Here is a 26,970-nt window from a genome sequence, read left to right on the forward strand (position 1 = left end):
CTTGGTTACCTGTTTTGTCAACCCATACACTATAGAAGGGAGAGAGCAAGGTAAGCTAGGTGGCTCGTCGGGTATAAATACTTAGTTTACAACGCAAATAATTGCTAACTGTTGTGTGTAACTTTATTGTAGGTATAGTTTGAGCTTGGTCTTGTAGGAAACCTTTGGTTCACCTGTTTTTTTTATTTGTTTTTTTTGTAAGGTTGAACATAAGTTCTACCTAAGTACTGTCGCTAAACTATAGCAGTAGCAGCTATGACAATGATAAAGTTAAGCGTTTTCTAGTTTAATTAAGTAATATAATAATTGGTAAAAGTCGGTAAAGTAAATTAACAGAGCTTGGCTTGGAAAATATTTAGGCTAGTTGTATGTCCATAGTTTTAACAGCAAAAAAAAAAAGACAACCTAAGGATTTTTTTTAAATATTTATTTTGTACATTTACCCCATGTGCCACCTTTTCGTCACTGGTGTTATCTTACTCATTATGCCAATTTGGGGGGCTTCTATCAATTATTATTTAGAATAATGCAATGATAATGCAAAAATCATAAGATAATATTTTATTATTTCAAAGCGTTTGTTCAAAGCGTCAATGTATGATATTTGCAAAGCCATTTATTAGCAATAAAATCAAATGAAAGCATATAAAGAACACTTAAAACGAGTGACAATGCCATTCTTTATATCTTAACCTATACCTGTACCAAATTTCAGTGGATGTAAAATTATTATCTCGAGGTCTAATGTTACCCATAAGGAAGGTAATAGCAGTGACAGTTTTCATGGAAAATGCTTTTTACAAAATAGATGCTGCAAGCATCAAACCACATGATGTCAGGCATCTTGTACTCACCAAATAAAGTCATTTAATCTATTTATATTCTGTTGTTTTGTTTTGTTTTGTTTTAACAATTTCCTAACTGTGTCGTATTAGTGACTTCAACTAAAAGCTTCTTATGAAATTACAAGATAAAACAGAAAAGATCTGATAAATGAAAAGAGACACTGGTCTCATCATGACCATTTCTTTATAGTGCTTCAGGAAATCTGTGACAGTAAGTCAAGTGATGTCATTATTGGGATGTTTTGTTTCAAAATAATAAACTTTTCTCATAACACCAGTGACACAGTTTTAAGGGACCATGATTTTCTTTATATATCTTACAATATTTATTTCACATTTTGCTTCATTTTGTCACACTCATCATATATTTTAACATAGCTGATTGATTTGATGCATTTTAAATATAACAAAAAAACACAGCCTTTACCCACCCTACTCCACTGTGGGGACAAACGCTGTGGTGGTGCCTGTTCTTCTATATAATTTAATTTAAAAAACAGATATTGTGAATTTAATGGATGAGGAAGGAAAAAATATTCAAATATAACATGGAAATAAATTGTAAATAAAGTGGTTTTTAAGTGTAGTAAAAGCCAGGGACAGAAAAATTGACATTTCTAGAATGACCTATGTCTTGAATCCTAACCTTGGCTTGCCATTTGGTGTTGAAATGGAAAAAAATAATAATTTTGCTGTCCTTAAAATTGGTATTTAAGTCTATATGTAATGGAGACATGGGCAAAAAATAGAAAAGGATTCAGAACAGCGCATCTGTTTTCCCTCCAATCATAGAAAAATTAATTCCTGCATAGTTCATCCCATCTCTTCACACACCATGCATTTGAAAGGAGATGAATCCTGTGCGAAAATCTTTCCAAGCTTAATCCAAAACAAAGGCAAAGAAGAAAAAAACCCATTCCAGCAGTATATCACACACCCACTGGCTGCAGTACACTAAAACTTGTTGATGTTAACTAGCATTTCAAACAATGTCACACCAAACTTTTTTTTGTAGGCAACAAAGCTGTGCATGTGTTTGCAGCGCAATAATTAATGTATTTATTTTGAAGGTACTCTGGTGCATGAAGATAAAGCTCCACAGTGATGAGTGGAAAGGATCTACAAACTTTCATAACGAGCATTAAAACGGAAAATGTTGGTAAGTGAGTGAAAAATGGCTGGAATATTCTGGCTTCTGACATAGTGGTCTACTGAACTGTTGAACCGGTTTGACCTGAAGCCCTCATGTCGAATTCTCCAGGTGCCTTTCAAGTCTGTTGTTTTTGTCACAGGCACAGCTTGTGTTTATCCACCTGCTTCCTTGAGTCAAGCCGAAGCACTGAAAAAAACCGTCTGACACAGTTTGTCTCTGCTATCCCCCTCCTCCTGTGCAATCATTTCTTTATTACGCATACAATCTATTAGAGCTTAACTGGTGCTGCTCCTCTGTCTAACCTTTTTTTGCTGAAGTCAGCATAAAGTCTTTACTTCAGACATTAAAAGTGATGAGATTTTCAAGAATTCCAGTGATCCTAATTCATCCATATCATCTGTTTTCATCCATGCAGAAAAACTGACAGTGCGAATGAAAAATGGTCTTGGCAGCTCAAAGTACAAGCCGGCAGAATATAAAAGACTACTAGCGATTGTTGATGCCAGACGCCAGGAGACTGATCTAATTGGACAAAAGGTAACCTTTTGTTAGCACTATCATCCTTGTGCTAATAAAAAAAAGCTGTGTTTTGCTAAAATAAAGTCCTGTTGCATTTAATAACACGTTGATTCAGCAGCAAATAAAGTAGTATGTGGAATAAAACCACTCATTATACATCAAAGGAAGTGTTAACTAAACAGCATGTCCTCAGTAGTAGTAAAAAGTGCAATATCTGTGTGCGTGTGTGTGTGTTTACCTTTTTCCACTCTTTCATATATGCCACACGCTGTAAAAGGATTTCATTTAGCATAAAATAGACATTGCATAATTCTTGTAGTTTGTCCAACAACATGAAAGAGAGCAGTAATATCACTGCCATACAGAATGGCATTTCTGTGAATATTCATTTGGCTTCCTGTGGTTTTTCCCACCACACTGTTTGAAGTTCATAGTCACATGATTATGAGCTGATCAAAAAGTTAATGCTAGGGACACTGGAGATTAGGCTGTTAGATCTGTGTTGTTTTAATTAGTAAATTGTGTCAGAAGCCTTCTAGCATCATCGTGGTAGCCCATGGCTTCTTCAACCCTGCGCTCTGGATAACCTAGATAAGAGAGGCATATTGGCCCTCCTGAAAAAGCAGGCTTTTTGAACATCTCATATTGGTGACGTGATAGGGGTAAATAAATTACCATGAGTAGCCTCAAGCATAGGATAATTTTTGCTTTCTATAAATGGACTGGCAGCATTAGTAGACAGTAAACACTTGGTAGCTCTATACTACACTCTGTGCACTGTGTTACCCAATATACAGATATGTGTGTATGTAAACACTGAAAAAAGGAGTGGGAAACATATTTTTTTCAATACTGTTTTGATTAACGGTAGACATCCAACAAATGGGCATAATATTGCTACATTTTCCCTACTGATTCACCTATATTAATGTTTACGTGTTTTTGCTGAAACGCATTATATTATAAGAAAATGCATAACTGACAGATTCCATGTCTCCAATATTGCGGGAGAATCCCCTGTGTGTGATTGCAAAGTTATTGATCCTTTACTCATGTATGACATTTCAGAGATGATTTGTATTTCAAAATGTATTAAAAGGAGCAATAAAGAATGAAAAATGCATAAGGAAAGGGTATATCAGAGGGACTGCTCAGGATGGAGCTGATTTGGAGACAAAGTAAAAGAGGCAAGGTTGAGATGGTTTGGCCATGGGTAGAAGAGTGATAGTGCATGTATTAGGAAAAAGTTTAAGATTAACTGCTAAGCCAAAGGAGAAGAGGAAGACTAAAACGAAGGTTAATGGATGTAGTGAGAAAGGACACGCAGGTAATTGGTGTGATGCAGAGGATAGGGTGGCAACACCTGAAGGGAGAAGTTGAAAAAAGAACGAGACATGGCTTATAACAATACCTGTGGTTTAAGTTTAAACCCTTTAAACTGAAAAAGATGACTTTTTACTCATTGTGTATGAAAGGAAATTAAATGTCCTCATAGAACTATTTTTACATTGTTCATGTGGATGTCTACAAGCTGAATATACAAACCCTATTATAGAGAATTTAAGACACTGTGTAAAATATAAATAAAAACAGAATGGAATGATTTATAAATCACATAAAACTATATTTTTTAATAACAGAAGATAGAAAATATGACATTTTAGTATTTCATGAAAAATATTAGGTTACTTGGCAACAGGTCAGTAACAGGTCAGAGAGGATAAAAAGAGATCTTAGAGAGTCAAAGTTCACCAATCTGGGAAAAAAAATTGTGTCTACTAATTGTGGAAGAATTCCATAAAATGTAAACAGCTTGTCATCTACAGTACATAGTATCACCGAAAGATTCAGAGAACAAATCTCTGTACACAAGTGACTAGGTTGAAGATTAATGGTAATGGCCTGTATTTGTATAGCGCTTTACTAGTCCCTAAGAACCCCAAAGCGCTTTACACATCCAGTCATCCACGCACACATTCACACACTGGTGATGGCAAGCTACATTGTAGCCACAGCCACCCTGGGGCGCACTGACAGAGGCGAGGCTGCCGGACACTGGCGCCACCTCTGACCACCACCAGTAGGCAACGGGTGAAGTGTCTCGCACAAGGACACAACGACCGAGACTGTCCAAGCTGGGGCTCGAACCGGCAACCTTCCGATTACAAGGTGAACTCCCAACTCTTGAGCCATGATCGCCCCTATACTGGATGCCTGTGACGTGCATCGCTGCATTAAAAACAGGCATGATTCTACCATGGAAGTCTCTGCATGGGCAAAGGAATACTTCCAGAAATCACTGCCTGTGAATGCAGTTCAGCATGTCATCCACAAAGGCACGTTAAAACTCTGTGATGCAAAGAAGAAGCCATGTGTAACATGATTCAGACAGGGCACCGTCTTCTCTGGCCTAAAGCTTATTTGAAATGGACTGAATTAAGTGTTAAACTGCTCTGTGGTCAGACAAATCTAAATATGAAATGCTTTTCCGAAAACATCCTTCATCCTCTGGACTAAAGAGAGGGATCATCCAGCTTGTTATCAGCTCTCAGTTCTTGATGATATGGGGTACATCAATCCAGCATCTATTACAAGAGCATTAATTTGTAGCAGAAGAGTCAGGGTGCTGAACAGGCCTGTCTGCAGTCCAGAACTTTCACCCATTAAAATCATTTGGCACATCATTAAATGAAAAATATGACAAAACAGATATAGAACTGTTGAGCAGCAAGAATCCTACGTCAGACAAGAATGGAACAACATTCCTCTCCAGGAGTCCAGCAGCTGGTCTCCTCAGATGTTTACAGACTGTTGTTACACAAAGAAGAGATCGCTAAACATGGCTCTGGCCCAACTCTTTTAGAAATGTGTTGCTGCTTTCAAATTGAAAATGGCCTCATTTTTTTCTTGAAGTAGTGCAACTTTTCATTGCACATGAAGAACTACTGCATGTTTATTTCACAGAAAGTAGAGAAAGAATGAACCAGAGTTGGAAGAAAATCGTCTTTTATGTTATTAGTAACATAAATCCTTTTTCTTTTATGACAAGTCAAGGAGCCTATTGTGGAAAGATCTATGGAAACGTGAGAAATGTATGAAGGGTGAGCCATGGATTTACACAGAATATTCTAGGTCAAGTACAGAGTTGATTTTCCGATGGTATTATGGTCTTCTGAATCGCAAAGAAGCATTTTCAATTTTTTTATCCAGGTATTTCGTATGGGTCTTGCAAGGTGGCATGTAATCCAGGCAGACTTTTGAATATTTTATACATTTTTTACATTTTCTGTCTGGAAGCCAGGAAGTGTTATGTCAGCGATCTTTAAAAAGGCATGAAAATAAGATTGGTATGGGTTAAGAATTAAATGGAAGGAAATGTTGTTAAATGCATGAAAATGTACAATGTGGTGTGAGAAAAACTTTAAATATGAGAATTAAAGACCTCAATTTTCCTCTGGTTAGGTTTAACCAAACAATAATGTTCACTAAAATGTTTTAAGTGCCTTTACCTAAAAACTGATTGGAAAGCTAACCAATTTAATGGCTATTATAATGCTAATAAGAGTAGATATTAATGGATTAGTGTTATTTGGCAGAGTGAGACTACAAATGAGGTGATGTAAGTTTTGCTCCAGGCACAGTTTTTGCAGTCCAAATGAGTTATTAGACAGCCAGTGCAAATTAAAATTACCTATAATACACTGCCTGGAAGAGGCATGGAATATCAGCAGTTTGGCCTTTTTTATTTCAGTGCTGCACTAAAATCCAACTGAGCACTGTAGATTGACTTAATATAAAATGAGCATTAGCAAAACGTATCCAAAAACAGCAATCCCCTCTAAACACATAGACAGTCACAGCATTTGAATGTATACCCAAATCATTTTATTCACTGCTCATCTGGAAATTACTTGCAACCATGTTTTGGTTTTGTGAGATTATATTTTGTAGAGTCGTCTGAGCCACTGACCTGTGTGAAAAAACACTGATAAGACAATGCATTGCTACGCTAAAGGTGCTCTAACAGAGTGCTTTAAAGAGGGTTGATCGGGGGGGGGGGGACCCACAAGCGATGATAGATTAAGACTGCTACCTCCCCCGTTTCTCCTAATAACATGTCTAATGTGTATCATTTGTGTTTCATCAAATTTTTTCCAGTTTATTTTGTTTTTTTTGCATTAATAGTGACACTGTTCCAGCTGTATTATGAGTCACTCAAAGATTTAATAATGCTAATAAAAACTGAAGCATGCCTTTAAAAAGCAGGATAAAATACTTTAAACCATAAGAATACTGCGTATTTCACATTCTTTGCAACATTATGATGTATGTATAAACTATATGCACAATATGTTTTGTGCTTCATTCAAAATGGTCTAGACATTTGATGCGTTAAAGCACTGTGCATAGAGATCTCTCCGGATGAAGTTAATTGTAGGCGGAAATAAATGTTCCTAGTTAAAGTGCATTTAAAAGCAAGCACTCCAGCCAAATGCATGTTGTACTTCCAGGAAAACTGTTTATTCCTGCTTTGCATTTAACTGCCTTGTGAACCATCTTATAGGTTCACAAGACTCGCTGTGCAGCCAAGGCAACCAAGGAGAGCTCCATATTACGGCAGCACAGACAGGTGTGGAGCACAGAGTGCCTCAGGCTGCAAAAGGCTGAGTAAGAGCCCCCTATTACTCCCTGTCATTATCTGCTGCAGTTTTCTGAATCTGCTATTACACCATGCAACCATTCCACTTAAGCCCCATTATGCCTAGCCAGGAACATGCATGAAAAATAAATAAATAAATGAATGAATAAACTGGACACACAAAAAAGACGAAACAAAAATGTATCAGAGAAAAAATGAAGAGAGGATATTTAAGCTGATTTTCTGACTCCATGACATTGAATTGACAGAGAGAAGTGGGTGGTTATAGCCATGCAGAGACAGAGGGGTATACTAAATGGAGGAAAAGTGTTCCTCTGTGGGTTGAGGCAGAAGTGTGGGACTGGGGGCCCCAGCAGTGTCATGTCTTGTGAAGTGAGAAGGGCAGCACTAGCTCTGGGGTGCAGCTTGTTTGGCTGCATAATGACTATGTCTGAGCCACCCAAGGTTAATGATGTACACAAGCGTTATCCTCAGTAATGAGCCTAGTCATAAGGATGTGCCACTGCTTGCATCTCTCTCCACACATATCTAGTTAAAGTACCTTGGGATTCAAACAGGCAAACAGGAAAGTATATCTCTATGGTTACTTGTCCTTTTTGCAACCATCTCAACCATGTTAGCAAGAAACAAATAATTATTGTAGCTCTCTCTGTGGGTCATTTCAGTATGAAGCTGCTCACAGCAACAAGACATCCTACCTCTAACTTTTGTCAAACTTTTGGAGAAAGTCCACCAGCAAAGTCTGTAATACTGTGTGTGTGTGTGAGATAGATGGAAAAAAGTTGTCACCTTCTTATGGCCATCTCTAAATGTGGAATTGTTGTAAGCCAAATGCAAAGAACATGCTTTTTTTTACTCATTTAAGGGTAAAATTTATACTTTTTACACCGTTATGTATAATTAGCAGCTACCTTTCAGGTCATGGCCGCTTATACAAATTCAGATCAATAAGTTCTCATATAGCTTTATAGATTAAGATACAGAGCACTCCATAACGTTAGGAAGCTGAAATTAACTCCATGTTTATTAGGTACTGCATTACAGTGATGCTAGCATCAATAGATAAATAAATAAAGTCTCTTATTCTGAAATAGGCCAGTTTGCATAATTATATTATTTATGCTTAGGTTTAAAATGAGTTCATTATTTGTCATTTAAATTAATGGATATGTTTGCATTTAATAGAATGCATTTGTTCTCTCCAACAGAGAGAAAGCTGAAAATGACATCCATTATTTTATAAAGCAGATCAGGCCAAACAATATAACGGACAGTGCCATCTTCTCTCTTCAAGAATATGGTAAACAACTACATTTTTTATGTGCATTTGTGTCACCATCACCTTGCTGTTTAAGCAGTGCACTGCTAATGTGTATACCTGTGTGTTTTCGGGTTTTAGAACTGTTTCTTGAGAGGGAAATTGAGGCATTCAGCATAAACACTGTGCAGCCTGTTTATCAGTTCAAGGATGACCTGGTCTTCAGACTGGGTGAAGTACAACATCAGCAGCTCTCTGCACATCCATCAAACTGGGAACAAGTGATACGACAGGTATTGTGAGATATGGAATAAGGGCTTAGTGATTTTGATAAAGACCAGCCATATATATATATACATGTATAAAAGAGCGTTTTGCAACATATGTCCTTGATTGGGGGAAAAAAGAAAAAAAGTGGCAGTATTTTTTCCTGTCTATGCACTTCAAGTTTTCAAAAGCAAATCTAATCGGCAGAAACTCTCTGCAGGTACCAGACCAAAATAGCCCATCCAGCTCCTCCACAGAAGTTTAAAATCTCTTACTTTCACACAGTGATCTTACCTTCTGCCCAGCAGTATATGCTGTCCATGAAGCTGTTGTTTGTTAGATATCCGTGGACCCTAAAGACATAAATTCTGTCTGTGACTCTGAGAGGCTTTTTCCTGGCTCTAGAGATGAATTGTGAGATTAAGGAGTTAGCCGGGTCTTTAAAGAAACACCATGCTGGGAATGAAGCGTATGCCAGCCATTTTGTCGGACCTGTGTAATTCATGCCCCCCCATGGCCTCCTATTCTCTTATTGGCCCATAGCCCTTACCCACCTGACTGCTGATAAACACACATTTTGTCTTCCTTTCCCAATCTCTTATTCCACCACTTTTCCTTTCTCTGCCTCACAATAAAAAAGAGAAGCTGACTGCTGTATAATTATGCTTTCATCCTGGAGTGAAAGTGAGGAGTTTAAAAAAAGAAATAGAAAGGCACACAGTAGGCGACACTATGCTTGTGTATAACTTTTAAAAATGTTAATACTGCTTTTAGCATTTCTAGATGTGGTTTGAATAATAATAAAATAGGAATAATAATTTGAAAATGAATATTAATAGGTTAGAGCTTAAACTATTTTCTCTTAACTTAAAAGAGATAACATAATGTTTTAGAACAAACTCAATTACAATTGTAATTGGCTTTCAGTAAATAAACTTTATAATTGTCCACATATGCATTCATGCATCTATAAAACCATTTTACTACTGCTGTTTATGTGGGTGACGGGTGTAGTTATATTGTAAGACACCTTCATTTTCATTCATTCCTTATCTTCATCCCTTACATAGCATAAGAGCCATCAGACAGTTAATCAGTTTTATTCATTGTATCTGTGTTTTTGTGCTGTTCTGGAACACTAAGATCTCTTCCGTTTTTGAATGTTTCTACTAATACTGCTACCTTGATATCAATAATGTACTGTATATTTTTACATTTTTGGGAGGGCTTTGCATTTTCAACATGCAATAGCCCATCTGAATTCATGGCACATTTGAGCATTCCTGAGCAAGTCCTCAAGTCATTTCCTGCATACCAAAAATGATGGTGTTGGCTGATAAATGTTTAAAAAATATTTACAGTTATCTGTTTTGTTGTTGTTTTTTAAATCTTATGCAATGTTATGAAAAACTTAGTTTACCCTGACTGCTTCCATAGGAATTAAGAGGGTAAGTAGCAGCCAGGTGTCATCAATAAAAGTGAACACCTTTATAAATGCAGAAGTTTTGGCAGTTTTGTAGTCTGAAGCAGGTCTTGCTAACATGCTAACAGAGACCTGTTAGCATGTTAAATATTAAAGTTTATGACAGTACAATTAGACTGAACAAGTATGTCCTGTTTGGAAGGCTGCCAGTGGAAAGCCTGTTCTTCTCTTCCAAAAAGAAGGTATTAGGTTTACACAGTTCCATCTGAAAAAAACACAAGACTTGTAGAAGAGTGTACTTTAGACAGATGAGACCACAGCGGAGATATTTGGCAATAATGCACAGAGCCACATTTAGTGAAAACCAAACACAGCATTTCAGCGCATGGTTTGCAACTATGGGACCCTGGCACCTTGCAGTCACCGGGTTGAAGATAAAATCCTTTGCATACCAAAGTATACTAGAGTCAAATGTAAGGCATCTAAAGCTTGGCTGAAATTTGGTCATGGAACAAAACAATAATCCCAGGCACAGCAGCAAATATCCAACAGAATGGTTGAGAAAGAAAAGAGTCAAGGCGCTGCAGTGGCCCACGCAGTCAAATTGCAGTCCAGTTCTCAACCCCACTGAAATGCTGTGGCATGACAAATGACTGCAAACCTCAAGGAACTGAAGCAACATTGTAAAAAAGAGCGAGCCAGAATTCCTTCACAATGACACGAGAGACAGACGGAGTCATACAGAAAAGGATCACTTTAATTTACTTTTAGATTATTGCTGCTAAAGGTGGTTCTACGAGCTATTAAATCCTGGTGTTTAGTTCGTTTTTATAGGAGTCATGTATAAACTCTCTTTTCACAAAACATTTGTCAGTATTCAGAGCATGGGTAGCTCTTTGAATTTGATGTCTATTTCCTTCTCCTTTTCAAATGCCTTATTGTTTGGTTGTTCACTAGGTGGGTGTTCATTGCGTGATATTGTCTACCAATATAACAAGTCATAACAGTATATTAATACAATCAGGATCAGGATCAGATACATCATATATGTATTTTTTGCTTCCAAAAAACACTTCACAGCTTAATATTTCTTAAACATTACCTTAGATCTAACTACTCCTTTTAATTAGGCTCTTACAGTTTTAATAGGCCTAATTAGTGATTTTCTATTATTGCAGTAGTCTATCAGAAGTTCATAAATTTAGATGACCGAAAGAAAATATATATAAATATCTTGAGAGAGAGTTGTTTGTGGCAGAGGAATTCCAAGGTAGCCAGAGCAAGATTTGTAGTTCTGTTTTACCATTTTGTTTTTTCTTGACAACATAAGGTCAAACTGGCATGTTTGTTTTCTAACACTGTATTTAATACATTTTTATGTTTTCATCCTTGTACCAACAGATAAACTTTATCAAAGCACAACAAGATGACATTATTGCAAAACTTGATGAAGAGTATCTGGACCTGGAGAGAGAGTTTGTAGGCCTTGGCCTGGAGGTTTGTTATTTTATGCAGAGAAATTTCCATTGTCGATAATAGCATATTCTTCACCTTAATAAGTGAGTGCTACAGTGTGTCGCGAGAGAAAATTAACATTTCATTATGCAGGGAATGCCAAAGTTTGCTCCATCTGAATATTTTGTTTATTTATTTTGAACTAAGTTAGACGTTTATTGGGTCATCGTTCTATTTTTCAGTAACCTCTTTACAGTTTTGCTTATATAACTGACTACTGAGATATGTATCCAACATGTTGATATTTAGAACACAAAGCTGAATATTTTCACCAGTATCCTTAACAGTTAGCAAGATGTTTGTTTTAGGAAATGCTTCTCCCTGTTTTCTCCAAACACCCGTCCACAGCGTTAATTTTTGAACCCCTGCTTGAGGGGTTGTGTTTGCTTGATGTCAGTCAAAATATATGATTATCCCAAACTTTTATGTAAAACTGTATATATCAAGGACATAAAAAGTCTACAGGCAACCTCAAGGATGGCCATATTGTCCTTCACAGAAATATCTCACTAGTACTTCAGATAATTTGGTGAACATTCCAGAAGAGGTTTTGAATTCAGACTGCCCTTATCCAAAGCTGAAGGACTCACTGATCGAAGCCTTTCACTCCCTATCAGAGAGATACCAGAGCAGGCTGCAGAGCCTCCAAGAACAACTGCAAAGGACAGACAGGTATGTCTGAAGATGTCTGAAGATTTAAGCTTTGCTTTTTTTCCCTTATTTGCATAATTCAACGTTTTTACGCATTGCTGGATGAAATATATCGCTGGTTTTTACCGCTAATGTGAAATAGGTGGCTGAAATAGGCTTTTAATGATCTTCAGCCTTTCATTTAGATAATTACATGCGGGAGCAGAGCTATGCTGTAACTGGACAGATCAAGATGAAAGATTAAGAACTCAACAGGATATTAAAATCATATAGATGCATAGTCACTTCACTCTGCAGAAACAACCTTTTAAATACGTATTTCTCACCAGGAGAGTGATTATATCAATATCTCCAAGCTACTTCAGAGCTCGATTTTTATTTACATACAGCTTTATATTATTGTTACACAGCACTGCTTTTTATCTGCATGTACTATATGAAAATGCAATGCAGTCAAATGAAGGTAGAGAAAGACAATTTTGTAGTGTTGCTTATCTGTTGCAGTGCTTTCCTTTCTGATCATGTACTGTTTGTGTTGAAATTGTTTCAGGTTCTGTGGCTGGTGTGAGCACGATCATGAACAATTTACGTTCACAGTGTCTAGGTATACTCATGACATACCCAACCACAGAGCCCTCTGCATGGATATGCTGTTGAGATTCTTTCCTGGGAAAAGTAGACAAGAGCTGGTAAGTACTTTAGGGGAAAAAAATCTGAATTAATTGTTAAATTTATTTATAAATGGACAAACAGAAAAGCCAGCTATTGTTCTAATCAGAAAATAGGTAAAAATCTCTAAATGTACAAAATTTGATGGTTGATATTTTCATATGTAAAGACTTTTTGCATTAATTTCCTACAAGTTGTGAGAGTAAATTGAGTATATTTTTGGTTTTTACAGTATATTCTATGACATTTTATTGACTAGAATAGTAGTGGCATAACATTAATAGCAGCAGAAGTCAAAAATAAAATAAAATAAATAAATAGTTGTAGTATAATGTAATTAATCTGGTGAAGCAATGATCACCTTGCCTTGCTCACATGCCTTGCTCAAGCCTAAAATGTATCTTTGGGTAAATTGGTCCCCAGGTTTGAATGATTGGTCACTTTCCACCAAGCATCATTTTATTATTATTTCTTTTTTCTTTACTACACACAAAACACACAGATACATGCTCTCTTACATGCATTTACCATAAATTAAGGCATTAACTTTCCCACACACCCATTTAAAAATGTACTTTACTCCCCTGTGAGAAGCAGCCCCACAATGTGAGTCCCAAGCTCCCTGATCAATGTAGCTTAGTACCCTGAACCCAGCAGTGAGACACATAGATAAGCCTGGACAATGATCTGCTCAGCACGCTGCAGGATATGCCATGTCACCCACTGTGGACAATTTGCTCACGCCACCGCCTAGCATCACCATGACAACCGCCAGACCCTCTCTCTGTCCTCACCATCGCCCAGAGACCTGTCCTCATATCAGTTCAAGCTGGGTGCTGCATTTAGAGCTGTGATCGTTCAGCCTTAGGGGAGTCTTGCAAGGAGGAGAAATGTCTTTCTCCATGTCCCTCACCCAGAAACATTCCCAGAGTTGGACTAATTCAGCTATTAGTCATAATTAGACTGGCTTGCGTGCATAGGATAATCAGTGAGAGCTATAGATTGATTTGCTGAAACCCCTCTGATTACACTCACAAATGCTATTCTGCTATCAGCATGTGGAAAAAAGAAATCTTGATTTTATTCAGAGTTTTTGGCTTTTTCTCTATCTGATATCTAAATGAAATCAACCGAACAAGTATGTCTTTGATTATATCCAGCAAACTAGTAAAATAGTCCCCCTAGCTGAACTCAGCTCTGCCTGTGTGCATTTTCAGTGAAAATATGAATTGTGACTGGCATGTGTGTGATTTGTGATATTTTGCATGTATTTGTTTAAATTAAATCCCATTAGCACTCCAGACAAATTGGTGACTTGGAAATTCTATAGTTAGCGTTTTAATCACAATTTAATTATATTTCTATGGAGTCAGCATCTTAGCCCTAATGTTTCTTATGTTGTTTTTCACTTTAGAGCATTGTAGCCTGTTCTTGTTTGAGCTATGGTATTCTGCTCACCTGCCGTTAAATTTGATCTCTGTGCAGTCATTTCAGGATGATAGCGTCATTTTCTGTTGCTTTTGTCATTCATGTTTTAGCTGAATAGAAGGTGTGAGACAAGTGGTTTGTGGTATGTAACAATTTAAGAGCCTTGGTGATAAAAGCAGCCTAAATGTTTGCAATTTCTTGCAGTTCTTCTTTTTCTTCCTCTGATCCTGTAAGTGGAGATCTCCCTCTGCTGGATGGGGCAATTAAATATCTATTATCTTTGTACCAGCAGAGAATCAGCAGGATTTCATAATATTAATATAGTAGTAATAATAATATTCCATGCTAATAGTAAAAAATATTCATACCTCTTTGTACTTCTGAGTTTATATGGCCATTATTTATTTCACATTCTCCTCCAGGAAACCTTACTCTGCAGAGGAAATGTGAATGCAGCAGCCGAACTAGGTGATGTTACACTCTAAGTGTATACTGCAGGCACAGTGCAGTGGATGCATCCACACAAACTGTGAGTGCAATGGCTGAAGTGCACCCAAGCCTGTGCACAAGCATGCAAACATATATGCACATATCTCAAAGGCTCATGCTTAGTCTTTACTTCAAACCACAGTAAAGGCAGGGGCAAAAAGAGAAAGGGAAGAACAAAGGAGGTGGGGGAGCTTTTCCTCAAGTTCTAAAGTTGTGTATTAATAAACAGGATTTGCTTGACTGCCTCTGGCGCTTCTGTTCCGTTGGCAGGTCTGTCAGCTCACTCATTTTCAATAAAACCATTCAGCCGTCTAATGCCTTCCCACCGTCAGTTAGCCACTATTAGCCCATAGATGAATATCATTCCCTCGGTTCCAATGAAGCAGCCAAGTGGTGCAGCCTCTGTGAGCGCTGACACAATGATGAATAGCTACAGGCAGCCCTCACACAGAAAGGAACTGTTTTCCTGTAGGACATTTCACAGCCAGGAGAGAGCGAGACCATTTTATACACCAGCAGAGTTAGATCTGACACAGAGTTGTCCCTATGGTCCTGCTGCCATTATTGTAGAGTGTTGTAACAAAGGAAGTTTTTGGTTTCCCATTAGCATATTGTTAATTTGGTGCAACACGATGCATAATATATCAGAGTTGCCGTTTGGGCTGTGGTGCTTTAGTTTTGAAGCACTATGATCACAGTGTCATCTTCCAGGTTTTTTTTCTGACTCTGTTTATAATTGTGCCTGATATATCTGTACAGTTAAACATACAAACAGTACACAGTCCATTCTCATTCTTCTTCCAGCTGGAGCATGAATATGTGTGGGACTTGCAGCGCTTCACCCAGGCGCAGCTAAGAGCAGTGCCCCAGCAGTGGCAGCGAGACCATGAAGAACTCCTGGCCCGAGCCCAGGTCACACTGCAGGAGGCAAAACATGCCCACCAGGAGGAGCTGGAGCTACACAGAGACCGCCAGAACCAGCAGAACATTTACTTGCATCTCAGAGAAAAAGTTAGTGTCTCTTTTATACCTTTGAGTCTTTAGTTGTTGAATTTTTGAGATACACTAAAATCTACTTATGCTGCCAGAATATATGTTTTCCTCATATATATTCAATATATGCTATATAGTTAACATAACATCTTTTTTCCTATATTCCTTTCAAGCTATCTCATGTGCAGCTGTGATAGTGTTAAGTTTGAGGGAGCAGATTGCCTGCTTGTGTACAATATATCTGCTGATGAGGCTGTATATTACGCCAGGCTGCCTGACAGCATCTCTTGCTTTAGCTGCCACTTGGGATGGGCTGTGAATGCAAACAAGCTAATAAGAATGGTCTTGCAAACATGATGTTGCTGTCTCCGAGGGGTGCTAGCTCACATTCGCACAACAAACAAGTTACTCATGTGAACAAATCCATGTGGTGTTGATATAGCACCAAGTTGCTTATGTCCTGTGGCTGTTTGGATAAGACACTGATGTATGAGGTAGGGCTGGTGGGAGCCGACAACACCAAATCTCATTTTGTCAAAAAAACACCACAGAGGTTTTTTTTCTGCTGTTGGTTTGCAGATGCAAAGTTCTAGGATTGTTTGCTGTACAGATCTGTGAATTCTTCCCTCTTGGCATGAATTAATTCTTTTCAGTTTTCAGTGTTTTTAACTCTACATTACCCCAATTTTGGTATCTTGTTTCGAAAGTTGTTATGAGACCGATCCTAATCCTAACAACCACAATATATAGTTAATAACTAGAGCCCAGCCAATATATATTGGCAAGGGTGGTGTATTGCCCGATAATTGGTATTTGCCTTTATACAGGTATTGGCATTTTAAACTGATAAATGAAAATTTAAAAAGTAAAAGAAGAGATGGAAGAAACTCTCTGTTCTATGAATGTGGATGTTTCATAATTTGTCCACCAGAGGGCACTCTGCAACTTTCAAGATTATTTTCAAACAACATTTTCATATCATCCTAGTTAGGACTCATAAATCGCTACGGTTGCCAAATATTATAGGGGAAAAACAATATAAGAAAATATCGGCCAAAATATCAGGTTTGTAAATCACCAAAGATTGTATCGGTCTTAAAAAAAAGTCTATATTCTTGTAGCGCTGTGAATAACAATCTCCACCCCTTTCCTTCTGCTACCTGCCAGTAGATTATTTTTCACATTTGTGTCACACTGAAGAGTTGAAATGTTTTCTATACAAAAGTTTGAAAGATAGTACATTCTCAAAAACAAACAAAAAAAACCTCCCAATTTTTTATTTTATTTTCTAAATAGTAGTGCAACTTTATATATGACCATATACTTGCTATGTCTTAAAGTGCATTATCTTAAACTTAAAGCAAAAGTTGGGGAATTGAAGACTGACTGTCAATAGGTTATTATTTTTTTCTTATGGAGTGTAATTTCAGTGGTGGATGTGCACATATTTGAGTTTGCGTGGAGGCTCAGATGGTTTCTTGTTTTCATTCAGTCTTTCACTGCCTTTATCATCACTGCACAGTGACACTGCAGCGAGGCAAGATGGATTCTCCTTCTGATGCGTCTGCCTCTTTAATGCTTTGGTTTCTGCAGCTGCTCCCTCTGATCCAAACAACTCCCCTGACTCTACTGTGAGTCATCCCTGTTGTATTTAGTGTACTGTGTATGAAAATATGGTAGCAGAAACTTGCATATTGGAGCTGGCAGTATAATATAAATAAATTAATGAATCAAAATGTATATTTTATGGAGGGCTAACGGTCAACATGATCTATAATTCAAGAGCAGTCCATCCTGTTTTTTTGGGTTTTTTTAACAATACAATTGTTTTTTTCCATATAGGGGTAATCTGATGGAAAAGGATGGAAAGCACAGTTTCAAAAAAGACAACAGACCCTTTGGAAACAGCTTACTGTGAAAAAAAGTTATAAAAGAAAGATTATAGTGATGGTACTTTTTGGTTAAGGCGGTAGAATAAGTGCCTACTTGTTACGTTTTCTTCCTTGGGTTTCCACATCTTGTCTTCTCAGTGGGTTCAGATGAGAGCATACACAGGACAGTTTTTGGTCAGTGCCGGTCTGATTCTGACCTCATTATAGTGAGTGAGGTTGTGTGCTGCCATCCCACTCAGACACTCTTCAGGGAATGGTGCAGTGGGAAGAAATCAAGGGTAATTGATTTTAGAGTTTGCTTGAACTCCTCTGTTCTAGACGGGGCAAGGATGCCACAGAAGACAATCTAAATTCATATGTATGCACTCAGATGAGATTACTGATCATATAGCAGTTTCAGAAAGCGCTCCAGACGTGAAATTGTAGAAGCTGTGGTTGTTTTAAAATAAAAAGATATTTAAGATAACTAGTCAACATTGCATGCATGAGACCCAGCTCAAAATCGTTCCATTTTATCACTGAAAGACAGACTCTTCTTTTCAAATCATCATCCGTTTGTTCTGGCTCTTGTAATTAGCTCGTATTGTTCTCTGTGTTACTGTTAATTCCGGCCTTTTATTGTGTCCTTGCTTTCATTTTACCTCCCACTTGTATCTCGCTCCCAGGCATATTTGATGAGTGATTGTTTCTTTTTTCCACATGAGTAAATAAAGCCTGGAGGGATGACAGATTGTTGCAACATGCTCAGGTGGGAAAGGGATGAGCAGGCCAAAGGACAAGCGGCACTACAAACAAAAAAGAAAGATTTCACAAAACCGGAGGTTTTCTTTTATAGCCAGCACTCTTTTTTTTTCTCTCCACCCTCCCACCTTATCTCCAGAGTACTTTACCAAACAAACATCACTGTTATAGATTAACTTATGGCCACATTATTTATGTGCTCTTCCTACAGTAATCAGGATATTCTCTAGGCTCTGTGTGAGGAGATCGCCTGTCATCGAGTCAGTCATTTAGTGGCTGCCGAGTCTCTTTGGTGGCCAGATGAAAACAACTCTGGAGTTGAGACAGTGTGTGGGCTCCACAGTGGCTCAGCTGACAACTCTCTGAGGAGTTAATTACGCATATGTCTATAATTTTTCCTTTGCACAGTGATGTACCTGTTATGGAACTCAGGAAAATGTTCATTGTCTTGGGTGTAAAAATACAACAATAATTGCATAGTTTCATTTTTGTCATCTTGTAATGGACTTCAGCTCTTGTCCCTTAAAAGATTCTGTAAATTTCATGTATCATTAACGTCACTCAGCAGAGTGTTCCCGCATAATAAGGAGTAATGCTATTCTCGCTTCTGTTTGTTGCAGTAATTTACAGCGCTGATGATTTTATGGTTTTTGATTTTTTTTAAGCCTAATCTGCTTCCATCAGCTGTTATATATATTAAATAACTTGCAATAGAAAGTTATGATGGCTGCTGCAATGCCGGCTGACAAAAGACATTTAACTGTACAGTTATATTAACAAAAGCTTTGAGCCAGCTGCAGTGCTCTGATAAAAAGACTATCATTCTTTTGTTATTCTGACATCTCTGCAGTCTTTTTTGTGCTACCATGAAAAAGGATGGTTTCCCATTTCCATTTGAATTCACAGAAAATGAGATTCCAGTGACAAATTACTGTAGACTGTACATAATGACCATTTTATTCTCTTTGTGCTACCTAAAATGCCTCTTCATTCCTGCCTAAACAAGAAGTCTTACAAAACACATTCAGACACTGGGGATCTTGGAGTTTTTAAAGAAACATTTCATTGTTGTGTGACCTGAGTGTATCAAAATATATGTACTCCCTACACACCTGCATATATGATTTTCTATACATTTTGCAGGTATCTTATATTGATAGATTGAACTTGATGGATAGTTTAATTATGTGTACTTGTTTTGCTGAGAAAATATGCCCACTAAAGTTATATTGGGTAACTTGTCAGAATAGGCCAAAATTTCATTTTTTTATTTATTTATTTATTTATTTATTTTTTCATGGGTTTAAGCGTTTGATTGTGTGAACACCAGAAGTTATTCAAATCATTACTGTGACCGTTCACAACCACAGGATTATACTAAACAAAGCAATAATGGAAACTGTTTAAATAGCAAGTGCGCACATAGCTATGAGGTAAGAAGGTAAGAAGAGGAGGAAGAGGAAAGTACACGCCAGGGTAGTAGAGAGCCTGGTACTAATTAAAAAAAAAAGAAAAGTTAACTTTAAAAAAGTGTCCAGAAGCAAAAATAAATAAATAAATAAATATTTTCTTACTTCTCCAGGTTCAGTAATACTGAGAACTCGAAACATCTGCAGGAAATAATTTTAATTGTATTTGCGAGAGTTTTCTAAAGAATAACCATATTGTATTTCCATCTTTAGCACTGCTAAATAGAAGTGGATTAGAGGCTGGAGTGTTTAAATTCTTCTCTCAATCCCACAGCTGCTGCTTTCTCTCAGGCAGACATCATGTATGATTAACTTGATGATACTGCTGGTGATGATGTGTGTGTGACCATGTTAATTTGCAGTTCATCCCTTTGGAGATTTCTAAGCTCTCCTCTGATAGATCTGTAAATCTGTTTGCCTGGTCAGTATTCAACACTTCAATACCCGGCATGCCACAGAGAGGTTGCTGCATAACGAACCTGTCACTCATTCCCTAGGAAATGTTTGTGGGTTTGTGTGTGTTTGAAAAGTTAAGACAGTCTCTTTCCAAATATCTAGCTGGGTGAGTGAGGATTGCTATTGATTTTCTTCTTTTTTCTCAGCTAAAACTTGAAAAATCTCTACATTTTTAACTCTGGAGGAGCTTCTGTGTAAATATAAGGGATCTAAATTGCAGAATAAGGATGCCATTCTCCTCACTAGCATACGTTTTGTTTTAGTGTAGGCCTCAAACGCAAGGGTTTTCTTTATGATTCATTGTTTAGAGGGGCCTGAGGGGGATGTAGAAAAGTGTGAAAAGCAGTTTTGGCACCTCCTCTGGAGTTCATGCCACAATTTGGCAGCTGGTTGTCTCTGTGTGAGTAATTCTTTCAAAACAGTTGCTGATAGACAAGAATCTGCCTTTTTCTTTTCTCCTTCATCCCTTATGTGTGTCTGCATGTGTATTTGTAGTTGCAGCAGTGGCGAGCCCAGCAGGAGGAGGTAGCAAAGCTTGAGGCAGCAATAGCAGCCAGACAACAAGAGGAAGAAGAGGCGAGGTTAAAGAGGGAGCAAGAGAAGGACGCCGCCATCAGGTTGCAGCAGAAAGAAAAAGTAAACATTTCTTCACCCTTATAACAAATGTTGTTATAGGTTTGTTAAATCCTGGGACATTTGCTTATTAATGTCTATACTTTTGCATGTGTAAAGCCTTAAATCACCTTAGCTTATATTATATATTTTATTAAAGCAAGCATTTTTCTAGATGATAAATGCTACTTTTTGGTTGGTTAGTGTTTTGTGCGAGTAATTCCTTAAAGCCAAAAGCTCAAAGCTTTAGATATTTTTGTTCTACTGTTGAACTGTATCATAACAATAAGAGCAGAGATCCTTAATATGGTCATCTCAGGCACACAACTCTGCTGTTTGTGAAGGGCAGCCAATTAGGAGAAGTTTGCCACTATGGCCAGCTTTCAGGAAAGAGGAGCTAAAAGCAGCTTTTTTAAGACAGTACACAGGATGAACTGAGCATCAGACACAAGACCATATGTTTGTTAAAGAGGAAGTATTTTGAACTGTGAGTCATGCAACACTGCCCCAGCAAAGGCCAAGAATAAAAATGTGGAAGTGAAAGGCCCACTTTAATTGTTCTTGTGGGATAAAATGAGTATGAATTCTTATGCTTCACTATGGTGCGTTCCGTCCACTAACATGCACACATCCAATCAAAAACAAGGGACAACTATGTAGCAGACAATGGGGATTAGTTTACGTTTAGATGAGTGTTTACAGTATTGATTTCACAGTGAAGCAAGTACTCTCAAAAGCATCAAATCGTTTTGTATGTGCACTCGTTCTAAAACCTTTTCATGTGTATGAACAGATGAGTGTATGAATGACTTCTCAAGGAATGAAATATCACTGAATGCCTACAAAATAACCGCTGAAAGTAATTGTCTCTTTCTTTTAGAAGTATTAGAAATGCCATAGAGTTTCTTTGGGTAAATAAAAATGCATTGTATTTAAGGACTTTAGGAATGAATAAAATAAAAGAATAATTCCGCCATTGGCAGGGTTTTTGATGTAGGTAGCTTGGTTTTTTTTTTAAAAATTCACCGGTTCAAATTTCTTGCCATTTATGGCTCCAGAATCTGAATGATTTAATTGTGGGCATGCATGGATATCAAATTGAAAGCACATTGTGGATATAATTACATGGGTATTTTGATTATTCACTTTAGTTATTGAACCCACAGGTACGACAGACCAGAATATGTGTGTGTGTATGTCTGACTGTTTAATTAAATCTCTCCTCAGGGGTCTGCTAGGCGAGTATAGGCAACCTGAGACATTCTGATTAATGAGAACATTTAGGCCTCATTGGATTCCATATAATTTAGCACAATAGTCTGGCAGACGTTGAAATATCATCTCATTCTCTCTATTTACACTTATCTGATTCCCGCTCTGTCTCAATCAATAGGACATGATGATCCTAAGAGTTTCTGTGGCAGTCAACTTAGTGGAAGTGTAGCCACTGTTCTTGTTCAGTTTTAGTCTTTGTTGATTTTTCCCCCCAGGTCAGACAGTTTTATTTAAAGCAGCAGAAGAGGAGAGAAGTGCTGGAGCAGAGGGATCAAGAGAGGCTTGCTAATCTAAGAAGCGTCATGGAAGAACAGGCAAAGCGAGATAAGGAGAGGTGAGTGTTGCATCATGGGACCTTGAGTTTTCAGCGCTGTCAAGTGCATCAAGGTTGTTAAAGGCAGCTCAGAACCCTTAGAATTTCTGAATTACTCAAAACAGCCATGACATGTTTTTAGTCAGCCACTTTATGCGTGCAATTTGAGCGATCGCTCACAGGAATTCACAGTGTTGTCCAAAATTTACAAGTGACCTATGTCTATTTCACATTCTGTTTAAAAATACATTCGAGTAAAAAGTGGAATCTAGCATGCTGCATTTTATTATTATGTGAAGCACTTTGAACAAATACAGTTACTAAATTATTTTTACATAATTTCCGTTGTAAGCAGTGAGTGACAGAGTTCACTCAAGAGTATTAACAGGAAATTATTACCATTTCACCTTCATTTGTATCATGTATCATTAGTCAGTCTTTTCATTGACTAATTAAATAATACACGTTGGAACTTTCATGGACACAAAACTTAAGAATACAGTGTCTATATTTTTTCTTCTTTACATAGTCTTATCCTTCCATCAGCCCACTGTGTGCTGTGTTTGCAATATAATATTTATACATACACTCTGTGGTCACTTTGTATTAGGTACACTTTTTTCTGTACCTGGGTTGAACTGCTTTTTTACCTTCAGAACTTTGTTAATTCTATATGGCATAGATTTAACAAAGTGCTGGACGCATACTTAGAGATTTTGGTCCATATTGATATGTTAGCGTCGCGCAGTTGCTGCAGACTATTTGGCTGCACATCTATAATGTGAATCCTTTGTTCCACCACATCCTGTGGGTTGATGATGCATTACTATGAGCTCAAAAGCAGCTTTGCCATTCTCCTCTCACCTCTGGCATTAACAAGGCATTTTCGCCCAGAGAACTGGCACTTACTGCGTATTTTCTCATTTTCAGACCATTCTCTGTAAATTCTATAGTTGTGTGGGCAAATCCAAGCCCATCAGCAGTTTCTCAAATACTCAGCCATCCCATCTGGCACCAAGAGCAATGCCATGTTCAAAGTCACTTAAATCAGTGTTCTTGCCCATTCTGATGATTCCTTTAAACCTCAGCAGGCCATCTTCACCGTGTCTGCATACCTAAATGTAGACATGTAGCTGTAACTCATGTGAGTAGCTGATTAGATGTTTGTGTTAATCAGCTGTTGAACAGGTATATATAATGTATTAGTGTATATCAATCATAAAATATTTACTGAATACACAGGAATATGTACTGCTAAATGAAAAACATAGTATTAATCAGAAATCACTGCTGATTGTAGTTTCTTAAATGAAAAGAATGCTCTGATAACAATGTAGCATCACAAGTACTTTCTCTGAATATTTGCAACTTTCTAACACCTCCATGCTCGACCCTTGCTGAGTCACTGGAAATGTTGCACCTCATCAGTGATGCGGGGTCAGTCAGACGTGAGCACACTGGAAACTTTCAACAGGAAAAATAATGTCTCAGACTAATGTTAACTTGCTGCTGAAAAATAAAACATGCCTTTAAAAACATTCTCTTGCGTGGTGTGGTTTCCATTTGATTTCTCTGCAGACACACACTCACATTGAATCCGTATAATGTTGTTGACTTTGGCTGTGAGAATGAATTCAGATGCGAAACGGATTCATTGAGGAGCTGAGACAGAGATAAAAGCAGGTGACGGGAGAGGAGCTGCACTCTGGCAGCACCGTAGAGCCCTCCACAGCCTGGAGGTCTGCTGTGTCAGGAGCAATATGTAATGTTGATTGTGGCAGTGGCAGAGGAAGAAAGGGATTGTTTAGGTCTGATGTCCACACCTTTTCTGCTTCCTCTAGGGTGCAGTTTCGGGCAGATATGCTACAACAGCGACGGCTGGATAGAGAGGCGCGGGAGCTTGAGCGGCAGAGAGAAGAAGAAGAGAGACAGAATCGTCTGGAAGCTCTTAGAAACCAGGTGGAGCATTATCTGGTCTTTCAACCACTTGGATTAGTTCTGTCAGTAGAAATAACTCACAGGGGAAAAAAACTCGACTCATCCTTATCTGAGTAAAGGCATCACTGCCACCTTATGGCAGTAGGTAAAAAGACAATTGTATATTATTAGTAAATCCAGTGTATATTTTTCTTATTTATCTAAGGTTGGGGTGGTGGCAGAGGCAGACCCAGAGAGGATGATGGCAGACACAGAGGCTTGAAAGTGTCGACACTTGAATGTAAACGAGTTTGAGCTCCAAAAGCCTCTCTACAGTATAAACACGTACACAGACACACAGGTGAGACATGATAGGATCTGCCCTCCTATAACCACTTTCTTTGCAAAGTCTTTAAGGCTGCATGATCATTTGCCCCTGTCCTCTTATCTCTGCTCTGTATGTATTGAGCCTACATGATGTCTCACTCCCTCACTCACGTTTCCTTCGTTACATTAAGTCACTTAAGTTTCAGTTCCTTTTGGGTGACACTGACCAGTGACCCATGCACTGGTGGAAAATTATGTAAGCTGGGTGGCTGGCCAAAAAGTGTTTGTCCTCAACAGTCTAATTTCAAGGCCACCAAAGTCAGTCAGTGAACTGTAGAGTCTGTGTGTGGTTTTGTTTTAACAGGTTAGGATTTGGGTATTGTGTAATATAGGTATTGACTAATGATTGTCAGACTGTGATGCTTTTCTCTTCTGGCACTAAATGATGATAAATTAATGATCAAACCTTATGTCAAGTATTAAATGTGTAGTGAACCATTAAAAACAGCAAAGGTTGCATAAAGCAGCTGTGTTTATAAAAAAAAAAAAATCTATCTTCCAGATTGTGTCTGATCCAAGAGTGCGGGTTGAGCAGGCTCTGCGGGAGGCCGGTCTACACCAGAGTCAGTATGCCAGAGAGGTTCTGTCTGTCATCGAGCCCCCCAAACCACCTCGGCGTGACACAAGGTCCATACTTAAATTCTGACCCAACTTTTGTTTAAGTCCCACTCTTGTCCCAATATTAAACAACATATGGCTTATAATGAATTTGCTTCATGTGTAAGAATCTTTCATGGTTTTTAATTAAGAGTGCTTACAACAGCTGCAGTTCTTACAAAGTAGTTTTTTTAACTACAGTATTGTCCTCCAAATGACAATTACAATTACTAACTTGTAGATTTTATACATGAGAAATACATACAGTATCTCCGAGTGCTGGCAGATGTGTTGAGCAAAGAAAAAGACAAATCAATCTTTAGTCACGGACTGCATTTTAGGGTGGGTTGTATTTGCATAAAAAAATCTTGTGTTGCAGAAGCTACTAACATCCTCAAATATTTGATAGCGCATTCACTAAAATACACTGCTGGAAGTTCTTATCTAAAAGAAATTGCTGAATAATTTTCTTCTAAAAAGGCATGTAAGAAGGTGTTTTTCACCACTGTCAACAGATAGTTGACAGATAGTTATTTCTCACTCTAAAATGACTCGAGGCTCCCCATAGATCAGTTTTAGAACCACTTATTCCTTGAAAAGCCAAACAAACAAACAAACAAAAAACCCCAAGACAATTCAAAGACTCCAAATCTACAAAAATGTCCAGATGTGATATTTTTATTTCAATTCATTGAAGTGTGTTTCTTGGTCTTAAACACATGCCCTTAAAATTCAAAGTAATCTCCTTTCTTGCTGGGCTGTAATTCCAGCTTTGGCAGAGATAAACATGGAGATCAAGATACAGAACATATCATTTTGAAGGTTTGTGTTATTTTACAAGGATATACTTCTGGATAAATATAGTAGATATAATACATACTTACACATATACTCTATAACAGGGTTCATACGCCTTTTTCAGGGTCAATGACCGCCAAAAAACAAAGAATGCATGTTTCAATTCGCATCACCTCAGTAAAACCATGTGAAAATGAAAACAAATCATCCTAGGTGAACTTAAACACCTTTGTTCACCTTTTGTTAAGACATAGAAAAATGCACCACAAACGGTCGCCTTATACACATAGTGTATAAACTCAAAAATGCACATTTCACTTAAAAATTAAGATGTGAAAATGTGAACAAATCAACTTGTTAGAGATATTCATCTCCTGTTGAAAAAAAAAACAAAAACCCAAAAAAATAAATAAATAAGTCTTCTTATCAGATATTGATGCTTCTTTCCTGTGTGACAAAAAATAGGAGACAGAGGTTTGTTTGTTTTTTTAAGTTAATTCCCAATAAAACTAACTGTTTTATTGCTAACTACATTGCTGTCTGTATTATTGCTGAAGTCCTAAATGATCACCTTTAAAGTGTTTGTGCTAATAACATCATGTACAGTCAGTCAGGCATGGAGAACAGCACTGACTGGGAGAGG

The 26,970-nt window shown here is 37.7% G+C and overlaps 1 protein-coding gene across 1 annotated transcript; it reads left to right on the plus strand.

Moving 5' to 3' along the window:
* The first annotated feature begins 10 nt into the window (after positions 1–10).
* On the plus strand, positions 11–25,634 carry LOC102793443 (coiled-coil domain-containing protein 148-like). The gene is made up of 15 exons (XM_006788542.2): positions 11–50; positions 1,916–2,004; positions 2,414–2,535; positions 7,082–7,185; positions 8,386–8,477; positions 8,577–8,728; positions 11,527–11,622; positions 12,140–12,312; positions 12,842–12,980; positions 15,682–15,888; positions 20,924–21,064; positions 22,531–22,649; positions 24,470–24,587; positions 24,772–24,906; positions 25,435–25,634. The coding sequence occupies exons 2-14, from the start codon at positions 1,950–1,952 to the stop codon at positions 24,826–24,828; spliced, it is 1,575 nt and encodes a 524-aa protein (XP_006788605.2). The 5' UTR covers positions 11–50; positions 1,916–1,949; the 3' UTR covers positions 24,829–24,906; positions 25,435–25,634.
* Positions 25,635–26,970: the final 1,336 nt, after the last annotated feature.

Source organism: Neolamprologus brichardi, chromosome 16 (genome assembly GCF_056152115.1).
Source record: "Neolamprologus brichardi isolate AB-2024 chromosome 16, ASM5615211v1, whole genome shotgun sequence".
NCBI classification, from domain to species: domain Eukaryota; kingdom Metazoa; phylum Chordata; class Actinopteri; order Cichliformes; family Cichlidae; genus Neolamprologus; species Neolamprologus brichardi.

Coding starts and splice junctions, on each gene's coding strand:
- LOC102793443 (XM_006788542.2), top strand. CDS start 1,950: ATGAGTGGAAAGGATCTACAAACTTTCATAACGAGCATTAAAACGGAA. Junction 7,186..8,385: donor CTCAGGCTGCAAAAGGCTGA/GTAAGAGCCCCC, acceptor TCTCTCCAACAG/AGAGAAAGCTGAAAATGACA. Junction 12,313..12,841: donor CAACTGCAAAGGACAGACAG/GTATGTCTGAAG, acceptor AAATTGTTTCAG/GTTCTGTGGCTGGTGTGAGC.